This window comes from Pyrgilauda ruficollis, unplaced genomic scaffold (genome assembly GCF_017590135.1).
Source record: "Pyrgilauda ruficollis isolate IOZ18807 unplaced genomic scaffold, ASM1759013v1 scaffold1, whole genome shotgun sequence".
Lineage (NCBI taxonomy): Eukaryota > Metazoa > Chordata > Aves > Passeriformes > Passeridae > Pyrgilauda > Pyrgilauda ruficollis.
Genome location: NW_024508100.1, coordinates 7,036,881 through 7,052,523, shown reverse-complemented (window position 1 = coordinate 7,052,523; position 15,643 = coordinate 7,036,881). Strand labels below are relative to the sequence as shown.

General features: G+C 41.0%; 1 protein-coding gene across 1 annotated transcript; it reads left to right on the top strand.

Moving 5' to 3' along the window:
* Nucleotides 1-9,257: 9,257 nt before the first annotated feature.
* On the top strand, nt 9,258-13,569 carry LOC121348483 (S100 calcium binding protein P). The gene is made up of 2 exons (XM_041458090.1): nt 9,258-9,395; nt 13,420-13,569. Exons 1-2 carry the CDS (start codon nt 9,258-9,260, stop codon nt 13,567-13,569), a joined length of 288 nt encoding a protein of 95 aa, XP_041314024.1.
* The last annotated feature ends 2,074 nt before the right edge of the window (nt 13,570-15,643 follow it).

Here is a 15,643-nt window from a genome sequence, read left to right as displayed (position 1 = left end):
TATGTTTTGTCACTAACAAAACATTCTAAGGAGTCTCTGAATTTGGAGGATATGTCATTGTGGAGACTGTCTTCAGCTCTTCCTCTGGTGTCCAGAAATACTCTGTTTACCATACTTTGAAAAAAACTTCTGGACTGAACAACATTCTCCAACACAAGCATTTCTTCAGGAAACCCAGGCATGAATAGGAGATGGTAGAGACAAAAATGCATGGAGTCTGAGCCCTGAAACTGTCATCAGTTCTGACCACATTATAGGCAGAGAGGTATGCCAGAAAGGATTATATTCCTGTGGAAAGGGACTGTTAGTGTTAATTCATTCACAAACTAGGAAAAGTCTTCCAGAGAAAGAAGTCTCCTACATACAGTGAAATACTATATTTAAATGAAGCTATATATAAAAAATGTATAATTATTGTCTAACTGGTTGAGGAAGGCTGCTTGGAGGAGATGGGGTGGTAATGCTTGTTCCACTTTTGCCAGCTTTAAAACTTTTCAAAAAATCACTGAAGAAAAAACAAAGCTGAAAAAATTAAGGAGAATCTGGCTTCCAAGGCCAGAACACAGGGGAAATTTTGACAGCAAAGCTAATGGCATTTGTCCAAGGGCTGAATGCTAAGAGTGGATATCTGAAATGTGAATGTGTTTATGTACCAGGGTTATGCCATCTTCTGTTAATGTTTTTTTCAGGGCTTGGCTGGAGGTTAGAACATCTTGCCATCAGTGCAGGTAGAAACAGCTTCACTGCTCGAGATTTTTGTCCAGCTCGTACCTGGGCAGTGCAATAGACACAATCCAGTTTTCCCAGAGACCTGAAAAACTGCTTGTGTAGTCTAAATGTGTGACTGGCTTCCTAAATGCTGTTAATGAAATCTTTGTGGCCACCCAGCACAGCTCGTGGTGTGGCTCAGTCTGTGCTGTACAGACTGCAGTTCACAAAGCTACCTCTCAAATCACTGTAACTCAGCTGTGTCGCTCTCTGTGCTTGGATCCTCTTTCCTGGGTTGCTCTGTAACCTGCCCTGAATTCCCTACTGCAGTAAATATGCTGCTGTCTGAACTAGACTGTAATCAGTGCTCTGTGATTATGTCTGGTTTGGGAGAAACTGTTACATCTCATGGTATTTATGTGCAAATTGAATAAAGCAAAAGAATATTCTTTTTTTCTTGTAGTTTGGGTATTTTAAAATCCTGGTGGGATTTGTCCTGAAAAATCACTATTACAGATCCATTTCCTTTACTACATGGTGAAACTCTGTCATGTGCCATATTCCTTTAAGGATCAGGTATGGGGCTGCTCTGGATTCCCCCAAACCCTGTAACTTTGTTTGCTACACAAGAAAGTCATAATCTGTAAAATGGTGGCTTCAGCCCAAGTCCCTGGTCAAGGAAGCTCTCAATTATGCACCAGAGCTGTAAGTGGGAGCAGTAAATTTTGGTCTTTCTATATACTACTGCTTACTTCTCTGTTTAATCACAATGAGATGTACAGTTTTCAGGAAAAAATGTTACAGAAAAACACAGCTTAATAGTCTCCAAATCCTATTTTCATTAAATTTTGATTAAATGTGCCTCCTAACAGCAAAGCATGCTGCCTTCTTAACAGCTACTTGTGTTTTGTATGTTAACATGGTCATTTCCAACATCTGTAGAAGACTACACCCAATTTATCATGACCTATTTTTATCTGCGGCTGACAGTGGTGGCTATGAGCCAGCAGAGTATTTTTAGAGCTCCAGCTTTTGACACCTCTGCCTCAAATATATTAACTTCTCTGCTTCTGTGCCACTTGGGAAGCAATAAATCCTTCTGTGTTTTAGTTCTTCTTGGCTGTTTTGTTAGCTTTGAAACAAAAACAGCACTCTGTAATTAACCTCAGGTCACGTCCTAGCATGCAGTATGATCTCAGTTTTAACTGTCTGTTTAGTTGATGGGTATATAATGAAGGCATCTGTTTAATAATAGAACTTGAAGACAGTCCTGGGCCCTTGCTTTTAGCCATTTTATTGGTTATTCTCTTTTGAACAAGCTGCTGAAAAATGATGGTTCCATTCCATTTAATTTGATGCCCAAAGTCCTGTGTTGAGCACAGGTTGAAACACGCTGGTTTAGGAGCAAGTCTGGCACAATGAATTCAAAAGCCTTGTGTGTGCTCTATGCTTTTAATGTCTCACCAATGCACTTGGCTTAGTCATAGTCCTACAAATGAGGCTCCCTCTCTCTTCTGTCATGCTCCTGACCGTGGTCTACAGAGCTAGTACAGTCTACTTGAGCCTGAACTCTCTCTTCCCAATCCATTGCAAAACCATGCAAGGAGTCACATTTTATTCATTCTGCTTAGCACTTGGGTAGCTGCTCTTAGTGACTGAGTATGATCCAGCTTGACCTGCACATTTTCTTCCAAGCCCTGGACTGGGGTTCCTTCCTCTCGTTGTGTCCATGGAAGGAGATTATGGAGCAGGCATTCCCGGCCCCATTACAGCAAGGACCCTCAGGGGCAGGCAGGATGATGAGGTGTCCCAATGAATGCATTTGCAGAACAGCCCTGTTGTGTGTGGTGCTGTGGCTGATGTTCCTGTGCCTGGTAACGGGGCTGTCAGGACAGCAACGATGTTGTGGATTAACCCTGTCTGGCAACTGAGCTCTGCACAGCCACTCACTCCTGCCTCCCCTGGGTGGTTACAGCGAGGGCAGCTGTAAAGGGCTTTTTATTATCATTGTTTCTACTAAGTACTCTTCTGTCAGTTCTTTGTAAACAGGAAACTGCAAATACAACTGACAAATATTCAGATCAAAAGAATGTGAAGTAATTTCTCTAATGAAGAGAAAGGGCAGGTGATTATCTATCAATGTTTCTTGTTTTCTACATAATGTGAAATGCTGAGATGGAAGGAAGGCTTTTTATGAATATTCAAATAAAACAGCTTTGGCTAAGTTGCTGTGGTCTGGTGCTGTGTGCTGGTGAATTTTGCTGGCTGAGAGAATGTGACAAAAATTAGTTCCTTGTCTTTTTTCCAGAGCAGAATCTGTTGGCAGGGCTTGGCAATATCTTACACAGCCAAAGCTGCCTTTCCTAACCTTGTTTCAGGAAGTATTCAACTCCACAGAGGTGGAGGAGTATAAAAAGGGTAAGGCAGAGAGGCAACAAGTGCAGCATCTGTGTTAGGTATTATTCACGGACTTAAGACAGCCAGAGATCAGAGGTATGACTGAACAACTTAAGGGTTTGAAATCATAACAAGGAACTGGGCCTGTCACGTACATTTGCTCTGAAATGTTGTCTGTTCTTTTATCTGCTGATGTCCTTGTCTTGTCCTAAACTTGAATGCTCTGCTGCACAAGCCAGGAATGTTATTTCTGTAAATTGCCAGGCCTAACACAATTGCAGTCCATGGTTAAGGTTTCTGATACTGCTGTGGAAATAAGTCATTAAAGGAACTAATAGGTGTTGCTCCCTCTTTTTAGCTTTTAACTCTGGAGAGAGGAAAAAAGCCATAAGCTTCTCTAACAAAGCACAAAACGGTTGGGTAGTAGGGTGAAAGACACTTCAAAAATACCCAATTTTTTAATTTTCTCAGATAGAAAAGCTTTGCTTTTTCAGTTTAGCAGCTGTACAATATTAAAAGTTGTCATTTCAAGTTTCTTTTTAAATACAGAGTAAGCTTAATCTAAACTGCAGATCTAATCTCAAAGAGGGGCTGCTATCAAGCAAGAAAGGAAATTGCAAGAGTAGTTACCACTTCGTTCAAACCGGTTACCCCTGGGTAGGAAGAGTTGCAACAGCTTTCTCACCTCACCTTCAGATGAGCAGTGTGGTCACAGTTGTGTGAGTGCTGATTCTGGGTGATGAGCACGGGGACGTCACACAGGTACAGGTTGTTCCTGGGACACCATAACCAGTGTCCTGGCACAGCAATGGCTGCCCTAGTTAAGACACATACCAGGTAGGACATCCAGATAGGTATAAGCATATTCAAAGGATAATTTTTGGCCAAAATAATGCAGCTCCTGTATTTGTATTTGTGACCGCATTTCCTCAACAGAGTCAAGCATGCTCTCTTCTAGGTGAGACTATTCATGGTTGGATTCCCCTCTCCAAAGCAAGGATTCTCTCACTTCTCTGCAAATCATTTTTTATTTTCCTATTTGTTGAAAGCTTTCTCTTTTTCTGATGAGTGAAATCTGAAGTTAAATAATCTGTTACAAAAGCAGGCTCTAGTTCCGTTTCCCACCTCTGCTTCCAGTTTTTCTGAGCCCAGCGTTTTCTGCCATTAGCAGTGACAGAACTGCTAAAAAAGCCCCACTCCTTTTGTACTTCCCAACACCAGTTGTACTACACTCTGTGATTGCTTCCAGGAAACTGAAAGCATCCAGCTCTGTAAAATGTGTGTGCCTGGGGAACTTCCACTCGGGCAATTTGCCTTGTAAATCTTCCTGGCAGCATCTATGGATATCACCTCACTTTACACACAGTTCTGGGATAGTAGGTCAGTCCTACCCAGATCCTCAGTGTACACATAAATTCATATTTCAAAAGCGAAAAAAAAAGACGTTTTTTAAAAGGAAAATGCATAGGCGTTTCTTTGGTGTGTTTCCTGCATGGACACTCAACACTAAACAACTTTCTCTTAGGTATTCCTTCCTCTTGAAAATTTTTTTGTACAACGAAGGAAAAAGTGTATTGCTTAATTCATAATTAAGCATGACAGCTAACAGAGCCAAAATATTCCTCCCTGCATAGGAAGTCCCTTGAGAGCTTTGTTGGAATTGGCTTATTCATTTTTGCATGTTTTACCTCTCTGTATCAAATAGGAACTTCCTTTTAAAGGTATACGCAGTTGCTTTGTTACAAAACAGCTATCCTCCCTCATAGCTGTTTTTGAGCTTTTCTGATTTTTCCTCTCTTTTTCTTTTCCTTTTTCATTTTCTTTTCCTCTTTGTTTTTCTTTTCCTTCCTCTTTTCTTCTTTTTCCCCTATTTTTTCTGACCATGCCATAGACCAACTTTTTGCTATGCTCACCACAGCTCAGCAGGATTGGCTGATAGCTGAGTGGGATTTTACATAAGTGTTAAAGTAAAGCAAATGACACTTGGGCTGCTGGTGAGAGACTGGCTGAGGAATCAGATTTAGAAACTACAGCACTTGTGTGGACAACATTTGGTTACTTTAGGGTGTGACCTCCTTTTCTGTCATTACAACCAAAAATAAAAAGTATTTTTGGAAGACTTAACATCAAGAACCTTAAAACTGAAGTATAAAAGAGCCCTGCAAAGAATGGCATCCAGAAAATTATTCAAACAAGGAGTGAAAACTAGACAGAAGTATTTACCCTGCAAATATTAATTTATTGGCTGTAAATATATTCATTGATTTTACAGTCTAATGTGGCTATGTCTCATGCACTAATAAATGTGTTTGATCAGAGTCAATATGCAGTGCTGCGAGTGAGTTTCCCATGGCACAGCTTTGCCAGATGACAGTGTTATTACTCCAACTCTCAACTCAGGAAATCACACAGCCAGCTAACTGACCTCAATCTTATCCATTTCACCTGCCTTTAAACTTCACTGAAATGGTACGTGAGCTTATTAATTGCATTTTTAAAATACATTTTTAAGGATATTCTGAGAAGTAAATGATAATAAAACAATGAAAACTGGTCTGTCTATAATTTACAGGACCTATCCAGTGTGTCACTGAGCAGCACACTGTGCTTGTATGAACTCCTCTTCTGCCTGTGCCCCACCAGTGCCTGTTTAGTCTGCTCTTTTTTTACTTTTTCTGCTAAGCAATGTAGTAATTGCATCATCTGCTCACTAGATGTAAATAAATTCACTGTGTATTGCAGAATTGAAATGATCTTTAAAAACTGTTAACCAGACACTGAAAATTTTGAGAAGCAGTGCAAAGTAAATGAAGTGTGTTTATGCTTGAAGTTCAACAGACTGTCCAGGACACTGGAAAATTCAGGGAGTTTGATAATTTTATCTCAATGTGGAAAAAGAAATGTTTGTTTATTGTTGAAATGTTACTCTCTTGCTAAGAGGAAAAGAAATTGCTTTTCATATTGCTGCCAAGAAACCAGAAAAATAACAAATTCATAATTTCAGGTTGTTTTCTTCCTCCTCTGCTTCTTGCATCCAGATACATAACAGATTTGTGGAAATTGTCAAAAAGTCCTCCTTGTGTAGCTTCCTGCACCTTTAGGAATAAGATAAGGTGTAAGGGATGAAAAGCTCTAGTAGAAGTTTACAATTTCAGCTATTCATCTGGCTGTGACACAAATGGGCCTTTACAGTAGAACTGAAAAATCTATTTCTTCAGACTTTTCCAAAACAGACACTGCTGCAAAGAACATGGAATAAAATTTATTCTCTAAGAGAATATCAGCACAGTCACACAAATCTCATGTAAGCTTGAATATCTGACCAAGTGCCATAAAATTGGGATACACCTGAATGGGTTTTGAAAATTATGCATGTGACAGTCCCCATTTTATCACATATATAATTTAAACTTTTGGTCCAAGTTAGGAGCACCACGACACAATTCTGTACAAACACTCAGCTTATACAAATGCTCATCCAAACTGTTGCCTATACCATTCTTCAAAGAAAGAAACTTGAAAGAAGCAAATAATGAGTATTATTTATATTATAATTACAATACAAAATTTAAACAAGCCCACAGAAATGGATTCTCTCACTGGGGAGCTGGACAGATGGATTGGTATCAAAATACTGCCAGCTCTCCTATGTGGGCCTTCTATTTGTACTCTGTTTTGGTTTTGCAAACAACTGTAATAGTCTGTGCTGTGTGCACAAAGCTGCTCTTTTTAATGACAAACAAATCATAAGAAAATATTTAAACAATACAGAAAGAGTGAATTGAAAACTCTGAGCAGTACTGATGTGTGTGCACATGCATGAATTCAGATAAAATACACATCAGAAACAAACAAACCCAACCAGGCAGCACTACCGTGGTGACCTTTCCGTTAGTAGAAATTCAAGCTCTGTGGTTTATTCTGTGTTTTAGCACTTTTGCAGTCATATCATCAAAAACTGTGAGTCACCTATGTTTGCAGAGGAAAATGTGTGAGAACACCTTCTTGCCACGTTACGTGGGAGAGTTGTGGACATACTGACACATCCTGTTGACTGAAGCTGATCTCCCTCTCTGCCCTTTTGGGAACTCTTTCTTCCTTCTGTATAGCTAACACTGATATTCATGATTCAAAGTCATAAAAATGCATGAAATACACATTTTAATTTCTTTTTTCCTTTAGATGCAAGAACTTACTTTTTCTTTACTGGCCATGTTTAATATTCATGTTACAGACATGTCAGAAAAGGACACAGAAAAGTTCCTGGCAATTGACACACCAGAGAGTGCCTTTGTGTGGGTGTGTGTAAAGACCAGATCATGTTCATAGCTGAAAAGGGCCAGCTGTTTGCTTTATTCTAGTTTCTTCTGAAGAAGAAACCCCACAGATTTCAACATGCACTTTAATGTAAAAATTTAAAACTTCACTTAAAACCCTCATCCCTGTAATGCAAATCAGTTGCAACTATGTCATAAGGTTGAAATCAGGAACAAATATTTCTCACAAACTGTTTGAATAAACCTCAGCAGCCTGAGGTGCTGCTGTGATTTTTGGGAAATGCAAAATCACTTGTCGGAAAATATAAGATGGAAAATCATAGGGGTTTTTTTTTCAGAATGGTTCTAGATTTCTACATGCATGGGATGTGTAGTCTTTCTCTGAGATATTGTTGATGTTAGAGGACAGATTTTGCCTGGGGAACAGGTGGCTATAGGCATTTGAGAGAAAGGAGTTTAATTTTTTAAGTTTTGCTTAATTAAAAACCAATTTTTCCTAACTCATCTCTAGCATATTGTGAGTAGAAAGTTATCTGCAAGCATCTTCAAGGATGTCCAAAGACATCCAAACTCAGGTTTAATTTTGGGAATCCACAATCAGGGTCTTGTATAGAAGACACTGCACCCTGGGGTCCATCAGCATTATTCATGCACAATGGCCTTGTTTTGATGGATTCCCCCAAATAATTTGCTCAGAGTGTGTCCATTCTGTATACTCCACATGTCACTCACCTCAAATGAGCTCCTCCAGGTCTGGTGTAGGCACCTGGAGTCGACAGAGACCAAGTTACCCTGTGCTTGGCCAGAAAGCAGAACTTGTTCAAAACTCAGCATGGCTGCAGCTGATGAGCTTCCACCAGCTGTGCTCCCACTGTCCAGGTGCCACCAGCTCCCAGCACAGACCCTCAAACAGCTCTGCTCTGGGTAGGTGTGAGCCCAGCAGTTTGGTGTCTAATGATGGAGGACCTCGGTTTACAGGCAAACCACAAAGATCATCAAAGGCCTGAGAGGGACACAGGACTTGAGAGTGATCTTTTGTTTTCAGTAAAAGTCATTTTATTGCAAAATTTGTACTGTATAAAGTAAATAGCAAGTTATTTTACTGCAGATGAAGATGGATTTTGATACTGGTTTGCTAAGTATCGGATTTACTACTTCAGATATTTCTGCCTGAGCAAGTTTTTTGTGGAGCAGCTCTGCAAGGCTCCCTTTGCTGGCCCTGGACAGGGCTGTGGAGAGATGCTGGTTCACAAGATGTGTTTGAGACAGCTGCTATGGACTGAGCACAAGCCCAGGAGGACTGTGCTATATGTCTGCATGGCAGATCTCTGCTTTTCATCCAGAGAATCCCACCCCAAGTGTGTGCTAGTGATTTATGTGGTTTGTAACAAAGTGCTCAGTGTGGCCGGGAGGGCAGTGCAAATCTTCAGCCCCTCACAGTCTCTAACTGTGCTGGTGAGGGAGAGGTGAGATGCTCATCTTGCTCCTGAAGGGGAGGCTGATACTGCATCAAAACTGGTCTGCCAACCCTCTGCTCCCAAAGGATATCTGAAAGAACAAATCTAGAGCAAACAGCCAATAATAAAATCTGATTTTTGTTTGTTAGTCACGTTGTGTACATTGAAGGAGAGGCTGGTTTCTACCGGTGAGCAACTAACTGGTTGTACCAGTCACACCAGGACAATAAACCTTTAGTTTTGAAAAGGTGTTGGCACGGAGGTGTGCTCCAGATACAGGTGTTTGCTAATGCATAACTGTCCCCTGGGTGTGCAGCCACTGATTGCATAAAAAACCCCAGAAGCAGAGCAGGCTCCATCCTCCAAGAGAGCCCTGAGGCTGTGCCTGCTCAGGAGAAAGCCAGGCTCCAGAAGCAACATGTCTCAGCTGGAAACTGCAATGGGAATGACCATTGCTGTCTTTGACCAGTATGCAAGGACTGATGGCAACAGGCAAACCCTCAGCAAAGCAGAACTAAAGACTCTGCTGGAAAAGGAGCTCCCAAATTTCCTTGCGGTAAGAGAACAGCGCGGCAATATTTCTGTGCAGCAGGTGCAAGAGCAGCCTGCAGAAACAGTTTTTAGTACATTTTTAGGAAAATTATATCCAAAAATATGCAATGGTTTGTAGGAAAATATGAAATTTAAAAAAGGTTTTGCACAAACTGTGTAAAACTGGGTTAATATGCAGGGCCATTCCCAGTTTTCTAAATTCATCACTTGAGATATCAGGACAATGGATTTGAAATAGATTTCGTTTCAATTTCAGAATTCACATACTTCTGTTTTTCCCTGGATTTATCATCTCACTTCATGTCACAACTTCTGTGAAGGTGGTTGTGCTGTCAGCAATTGAGGATCTTGATTGCAGATGGAGAATCTCTCTAAATATTTATACATTTACCTTCTCCAGGTATTTATACTGCATACTCAGTATGCTCATCAAAATGATGCGTAAAACAGAACAGATGAACTCAAATGAAACTGTTTGGAATTTGTCTTTAACAGCAAAAGAAAGACATGGATATATATTGTACAACACAGATTTGCATGTAATCATAAAGTGCTTTTCAGTAGGTATTCAAAGTGCTTAATATATTCTAGTACAAGGTTTAGCCTCCAGGGAGACAATTTCAATTGTTTTTTAAAATTTGTTTCCCTTCACTAAAAATCCAGAAAACATTTTTAAATACATTGTTCTTTCCACATTGGGGTAATATTTGTACTGTTTTGTTACTGTTCTAAATGTTACTGTTCTAAATGGCAAAAGTCTAGAACCAAATGCTCATTGTGTGGGTCTGTTTTTGCATCCAGCATTCTTCAGTTTTATAACAACTATTTCAGGGCACTGTAGCCAGGGCACTTGATACAATTCAGTACCTTTCCATGCAAGCTATGTGAATTCACCATATGAAATCCATGCCTGCTGGAGTTATATCTCACATATTTAAATTAAAAGAGATGGAATATTCAGAATGAGGATCTGGCTCAGGGGGGATATATTCCAGAGTTTGTGAGAAATCTGTGTAAGACAGATGAGTGCTCGTGACCCAACAGCATCACAGAAGGGTCCTGCTCCTGAGCATGGAGCTTTGTGGTACCCACAACACTTCCATGTCAAGAAAAACTAAACCAACAACAAAACCACAATTCTATGATGGCATGGAAATCCCCCAGACACCTGGCATTTGGTCTAAATAAGGTTGGGGAGGCACTGCAGTAAGCAGCTACCAAATGGGATGATGCCCACAGGTCTGTCCTGACTTTTTGGTGGCCTGCCACCACTTCTTCCAGTTCCCCACAGCTGCTTTTACTGGCTCTACCTATTTCCTGCAAGTGGTGGAAAAACTGGAATTTTCCAGGAAGATAATTAGCTAATTGTCCTCTTATATTCCAGTCTCCATCTCCCTTTCCTGCTTTACCTCTTCTAGGAAAAACAAAAGCAAAAACAACCCCAAACCCCCACCCACATTTTTATGCCAGTATTTTATAAATTTAAACCAATAATATTCCATGTTCCTGTCTTGCCAGACTGATACCTGCAAGAAAAAAAAACTGAGAACATAAGTCTGACTTCAGAAAAAAAGTTCTACCTGCATTTTCCTGCCATTTATATCTGTATTTTTTCATTTGCTAGAAAATCTAGGGAACAGTGTTTTCTAATCACTCGTGTATAGTTTTGGGCTTAGAATTGGTTAATCAACTTCAGATCACAACTTCCTGGAAAGGTCTTGAATCAAGCAGGCATAAATATCACAGGACTGAAGGACTGGACTCAGTTATAAAGAATTTCCAAAAAACAATTCCCATTTTTGCATCTCAGAAATAATTCAAATGCTACAACTTGTTCATATAGTTCACTAAATAATTTGAAATATTCACTTATAAAATTAAAACAATGTAATTTATGAATTGAAAATAATTAAACCTTCCAGACACATTCATCTGTCAAATCTATTGAAATGGTTCAATTTTTAGTGATTTAAAAACATCTGCATTTAAAGTGAAACATTAAATTGCAGGATGAAAAATTTTGCTAATTGGAACATGATCAAAAATTGCTTTCAGATTTAAATTTAGCTAGTAATAGTTTTAAATTGGTGGAAATTTTTCAGAAGTTTATATAATTTCTTTCTAGTATTATATGATATTTTTTTTGCCTTCTACAAAAGCCCCATGATTGTTTCCTAGATTTAACAGGTCTGTACTGCCATCTCCTGTTTATATTAAAATTGCAGCTTCGAAAATCCCTGTAGATTATCAGCGCCAAAAAGCCCTCCTGTAAGCTTCTTTTCTTTTCAATATATTTTGGCAAAATGAAAAAAAAAAAAAAACCCAAAAAACCACCCTCTGGGTGAAGAACTGTTTCCTAATATCCAACCTAAACCTCCTCTGACGCAACTTCAGGCCATTCCCTGGGGTCCTGTCAGTGCCACCACGGAGCAGAGATCAGTGTCTGCCCCTGCATTTCCCCTCACAAGGAAGTTGTAGCTGCAGTGAGCTCTCCCCTCAGTCTCCTTTTCCCCAGGCTGACCAGACCACGTGCCCTCAGCCACCCCTCACATGGCTTCCCCTGAAGACCCTTCACCCTCTCCACTGCACTCCTTTGGACACTCTGATAGTTATCCCTGTTTCTTATATTGTGGTGCCCCAAACTGCCCCCAGCACTCAAGGTGAGGCCTCTCCAGTGCAGAGCAGAGCAGGGCAATCCCCTCCCTGGCCCGGCTGATAATGCTGGGCCTGATGCCCCCCAGGACAGGGCTGGCCCTCCTGGCTGCCAGGACACTGCTGATTCACATTCAACTTGCCACTGACCAGGACCCCCAGGTCCCTTTCCCTGGCACTGCTCTCCAGCATCTCATTCCCCAGTGTTTCCGTACATCCAGGATTGTCCAATCCCAGGTACAGAATTCAGAATTTTTCCTTGTTGCCTTCATATGTTTGCAGATTGCCCAGCCCTCTCATTTGTTGAGGTGTCTCCACAAGGCCTCCCTGCCATCAACAGAGTCAGCAGCTCCTCCCAGTTTTGTGTCATCTGCAAACTTGCTCAGTAGTGCTTCAGTCCTGCAGCCACATCATTTATGAAGATGTTGAAGAGCAAGGGACAAGGATGGAGCCCTGTGGAATGCCCCTAGTGACAGGTCCCCAGTCTGGTGTCCCCCCATTTTGCCCCACCCATGAGCCAGTTGCTCAGCCATCCCATCATGTGTTGATCCAGCTGTGTGCTGGACATTTTGTCCAAAAGGATCCTGTAAGAGACAGTATTGAAAGCTTTGCTGAAATCCATAAAGAAGACATCAACTGGCTTCCCTTGATCAATTACGGGGGTTACTTTATCATAAAAGGGAGTCAGGTTTGTTAAGCAAGACTTTCCTCTCATGAAACCCTGCTGGCTGTGGCTGATGATGGTGCTCAGTCATTCCATCAGAAAAATGGCAACTTAGAAGAATAATTACAACTTAGAAGAATATTTGCTTTGGTAACCCAAGCTCAGCATCCCACAGGCTTCAGGAGGCACCTTCCCAGCCACCAGCTCCTGTGAACAGCTTCTGCTGGGCCATAAGGCCAGTGGCAGCACCCAAAGCACTTTTGAGGCTGTTTGCATATTTTCTGGGGTGGAAGTATTCAATGAAGTTTAAATTTTACATTTGCCCCAGGAAAGCATGTTTTTGCAAAACTGGAAACTGCCTGTGCTCCAGCTGAGCCTTCCCAGGGGAATGGATGGGGAACTCATAGCATTTGATTCATCTGGGTACTGTCCTCAGGGCGTTGTTCTACACAGATTTAATGGTGATAAATGCTGTTTTAAATGTAGCAACCATGCCTCTCTGTGACAGTGCATGACTGCAGCTCTCAGGTGTTACAAACTGAGAAGCACATGCTTTAGCTACTTGCTGCTGCTGTGCAGACAGTGGGAGCACACAGCACCTTACCAGAGGGCCCTTGGTTGGCCCAGAGCCCAACCAAGGACCTTGTTTGGAGAAGTTGCTGCACTGAAGTTGTGCATCCTCTCACCACAACCTGCTCTTTTTCTTTTGCAGTCTGGGAAGGACAAGAATGCTATTGATAAAGTCTTCAAGAACCTGGATGAAAATGGAGATTCCCAAGTGGACTTCAAAGAATTTGTCATCTTTGTGGCATCTCTGACTTGCTGCTGTCACAAATATTTTCAGCAGAATGCAGCCAAATAGTTGTCAAACTACTCACAAAAGCTGTCTTTGCATGTGCTCCATATGCCAGTGATATGGATCACTTCACTCCTTCCATGTGCTGCCAGGAACTTTGCAAGCACGCTGGACTGTAAAAATAAACTCTACTGAGCTTATTCCCTGAATCTTGAATGCTAATTTCTTCTCATTTGTGGAACAGCCTGGGTTTAATGACTCCCACTAACTCACACTGAGTAGCTTCTCCTTTTCTCTGGTTTTAAAATTATTTTCTTAGCCAAAAGGTTCAATATTGTGCAGAAGCTGCACAAGAATAAGGGCTGCTGGAGCCATGAATCAGCTGGAGGCTGTCTTTATACACCAGCATCTCTGGGATGCATCCCAAGTCCACACATGTGCCACCACAGCTGTACAGGACAGGCCTCACTGGCACTACCTTTGAGCCTGTTTGGCACCCTCAGCTGTGTGGTTGTTGCAGGGCTGGCTGCCTTGTAGGTTCTTCCGTGGTTAAAACAACAAAACAACCCCAAACACCTTTTCTGATTTTTTTCAGCATGGAGGATTCTGTGCAGTTTTGTGTGCTACTGAGCCATCTCACCCAGATCACATAGATTTATTTTCTATGGCACCATAAGACTTTTGTACCAATACATTGATATTACTTTAAAATAAATTTAAATACCCTTCCAAATAGTGTGCCTGAAGCAAAAATTACAGCAGTTGATGCTTCCTTACCTGAAAAATGTCTGTGTGGTGAAGTGGAAGAATTTGCTTTCAGAGGAGTAGGCAACAGACATCAGCTGAACTCTGCAACTGAAGGAAGACTGTATAAACAATCAAATCCATATTTTGAAGCACTTTGCCAGTGAGCATCCCAATACAAAATGCAAAAACATTAAATTTAGTTCCTTTATCTACAAAACAGTACTGTTCTGTGCTATTCCTATGCTATGCCAGCAGCCAAATATTTCATTGTCCTACTGTGTAGGTAGAGGTGCCACAATTCCCTCTGGAGCCCCTGAAAGATCATGTAGCACAGCAGAAGCAGGAACAAGAGCTCATTTTCACTGTATTTCCTGAATCTGAAGTTACACCACGTTTGACCCATTCACAACCCTATACAAACATACCTTGTTTAGGTGTATTCATCTTTTGGGGAGCTCGATGGGAAATTTTGGTCTTATTAGTTCATTTCAGCCTAGTTTATTTCAGTTTATTTTAACCATTGCAGGTTTTGTTTCATCTAGCTTTTTCTGGTGCTGGATGGCTGGAGATGAATTGCAACACATCCATTACCCTTGCAGAAATACCATTACCTGTCTTATTGACAGCAGTAATACTTTTCTGCATCACCTGAGCAAGAAAACTACTCATTCCCAAAATGTGCAAATGTCTTCCCAATCCAGAGATCCCAAATTAGCCTTTTCTTCAGAGACTGCTCCATATTACTGCCATTTCTGAGACTCCTTTACAGCTCTAATCCAGGATGGCTCTGCCCTGTGGCTGCTGTGCCACTTGCAAGGGCCAATTCCACTATCACATCCCTCACCATTTTGTCAAGGCTATAAATGAACAAAATGCTCTGCTTGCTGCAAAGCAAGCTAATTCTAAATACAGAGTCAAAAAAATTCCTATATTGCACATTTATCTAGCTAGTGGTATAAACCATCCTCCAACAACGAAATCTTGGTGATACACATCACAAATTGATTGGTACATCCTAATTTTATTTGCAATTTATTTTTACTTTTACAAGTTCAGCATTAACACCTAATGTCCTGCATGGTTTCAGAATATTCAGCCTCACTGAATGTTTTGGGTTTTTACCACTATGTGGCACTAAATGCACCCTTTTTATTGCTCACTGAGCCCAAAAGTCCATGTATCATAGAATGGAAACAATCTTTGTTAAGATTAGAAAAAAGAAAATCAGAAGTGCTCATAACATCACTTTATGTCAATAAAATGGCAATTTTATTCTGGACAAGTACCATATGTCCCATTGGGGGCATTTTAGTGGGTGCAGTGGAAACAGCAGGAGCTGAGGGCCATGCAGAGGCTCCATCTCCTGAGTTTTTGGAAGGGTTTAGCTGCACCA

Coding starts and splice junctions, on each gene's coding strand:
- LOC121348483 (XM_041458090.1), top strand. CDS start 9,258: ATGTCTCAGCTGGAAACTGCAATGGGAATGACCATTGCTGTCTTTGAC. Junction 9,396..13,419: donor AGCTCCCAAATTTCCTTGCG/GTAAGAGAACAG, acceptor TTTCTTTTGCAG/TCTGGGAAGGACAAGAATGC.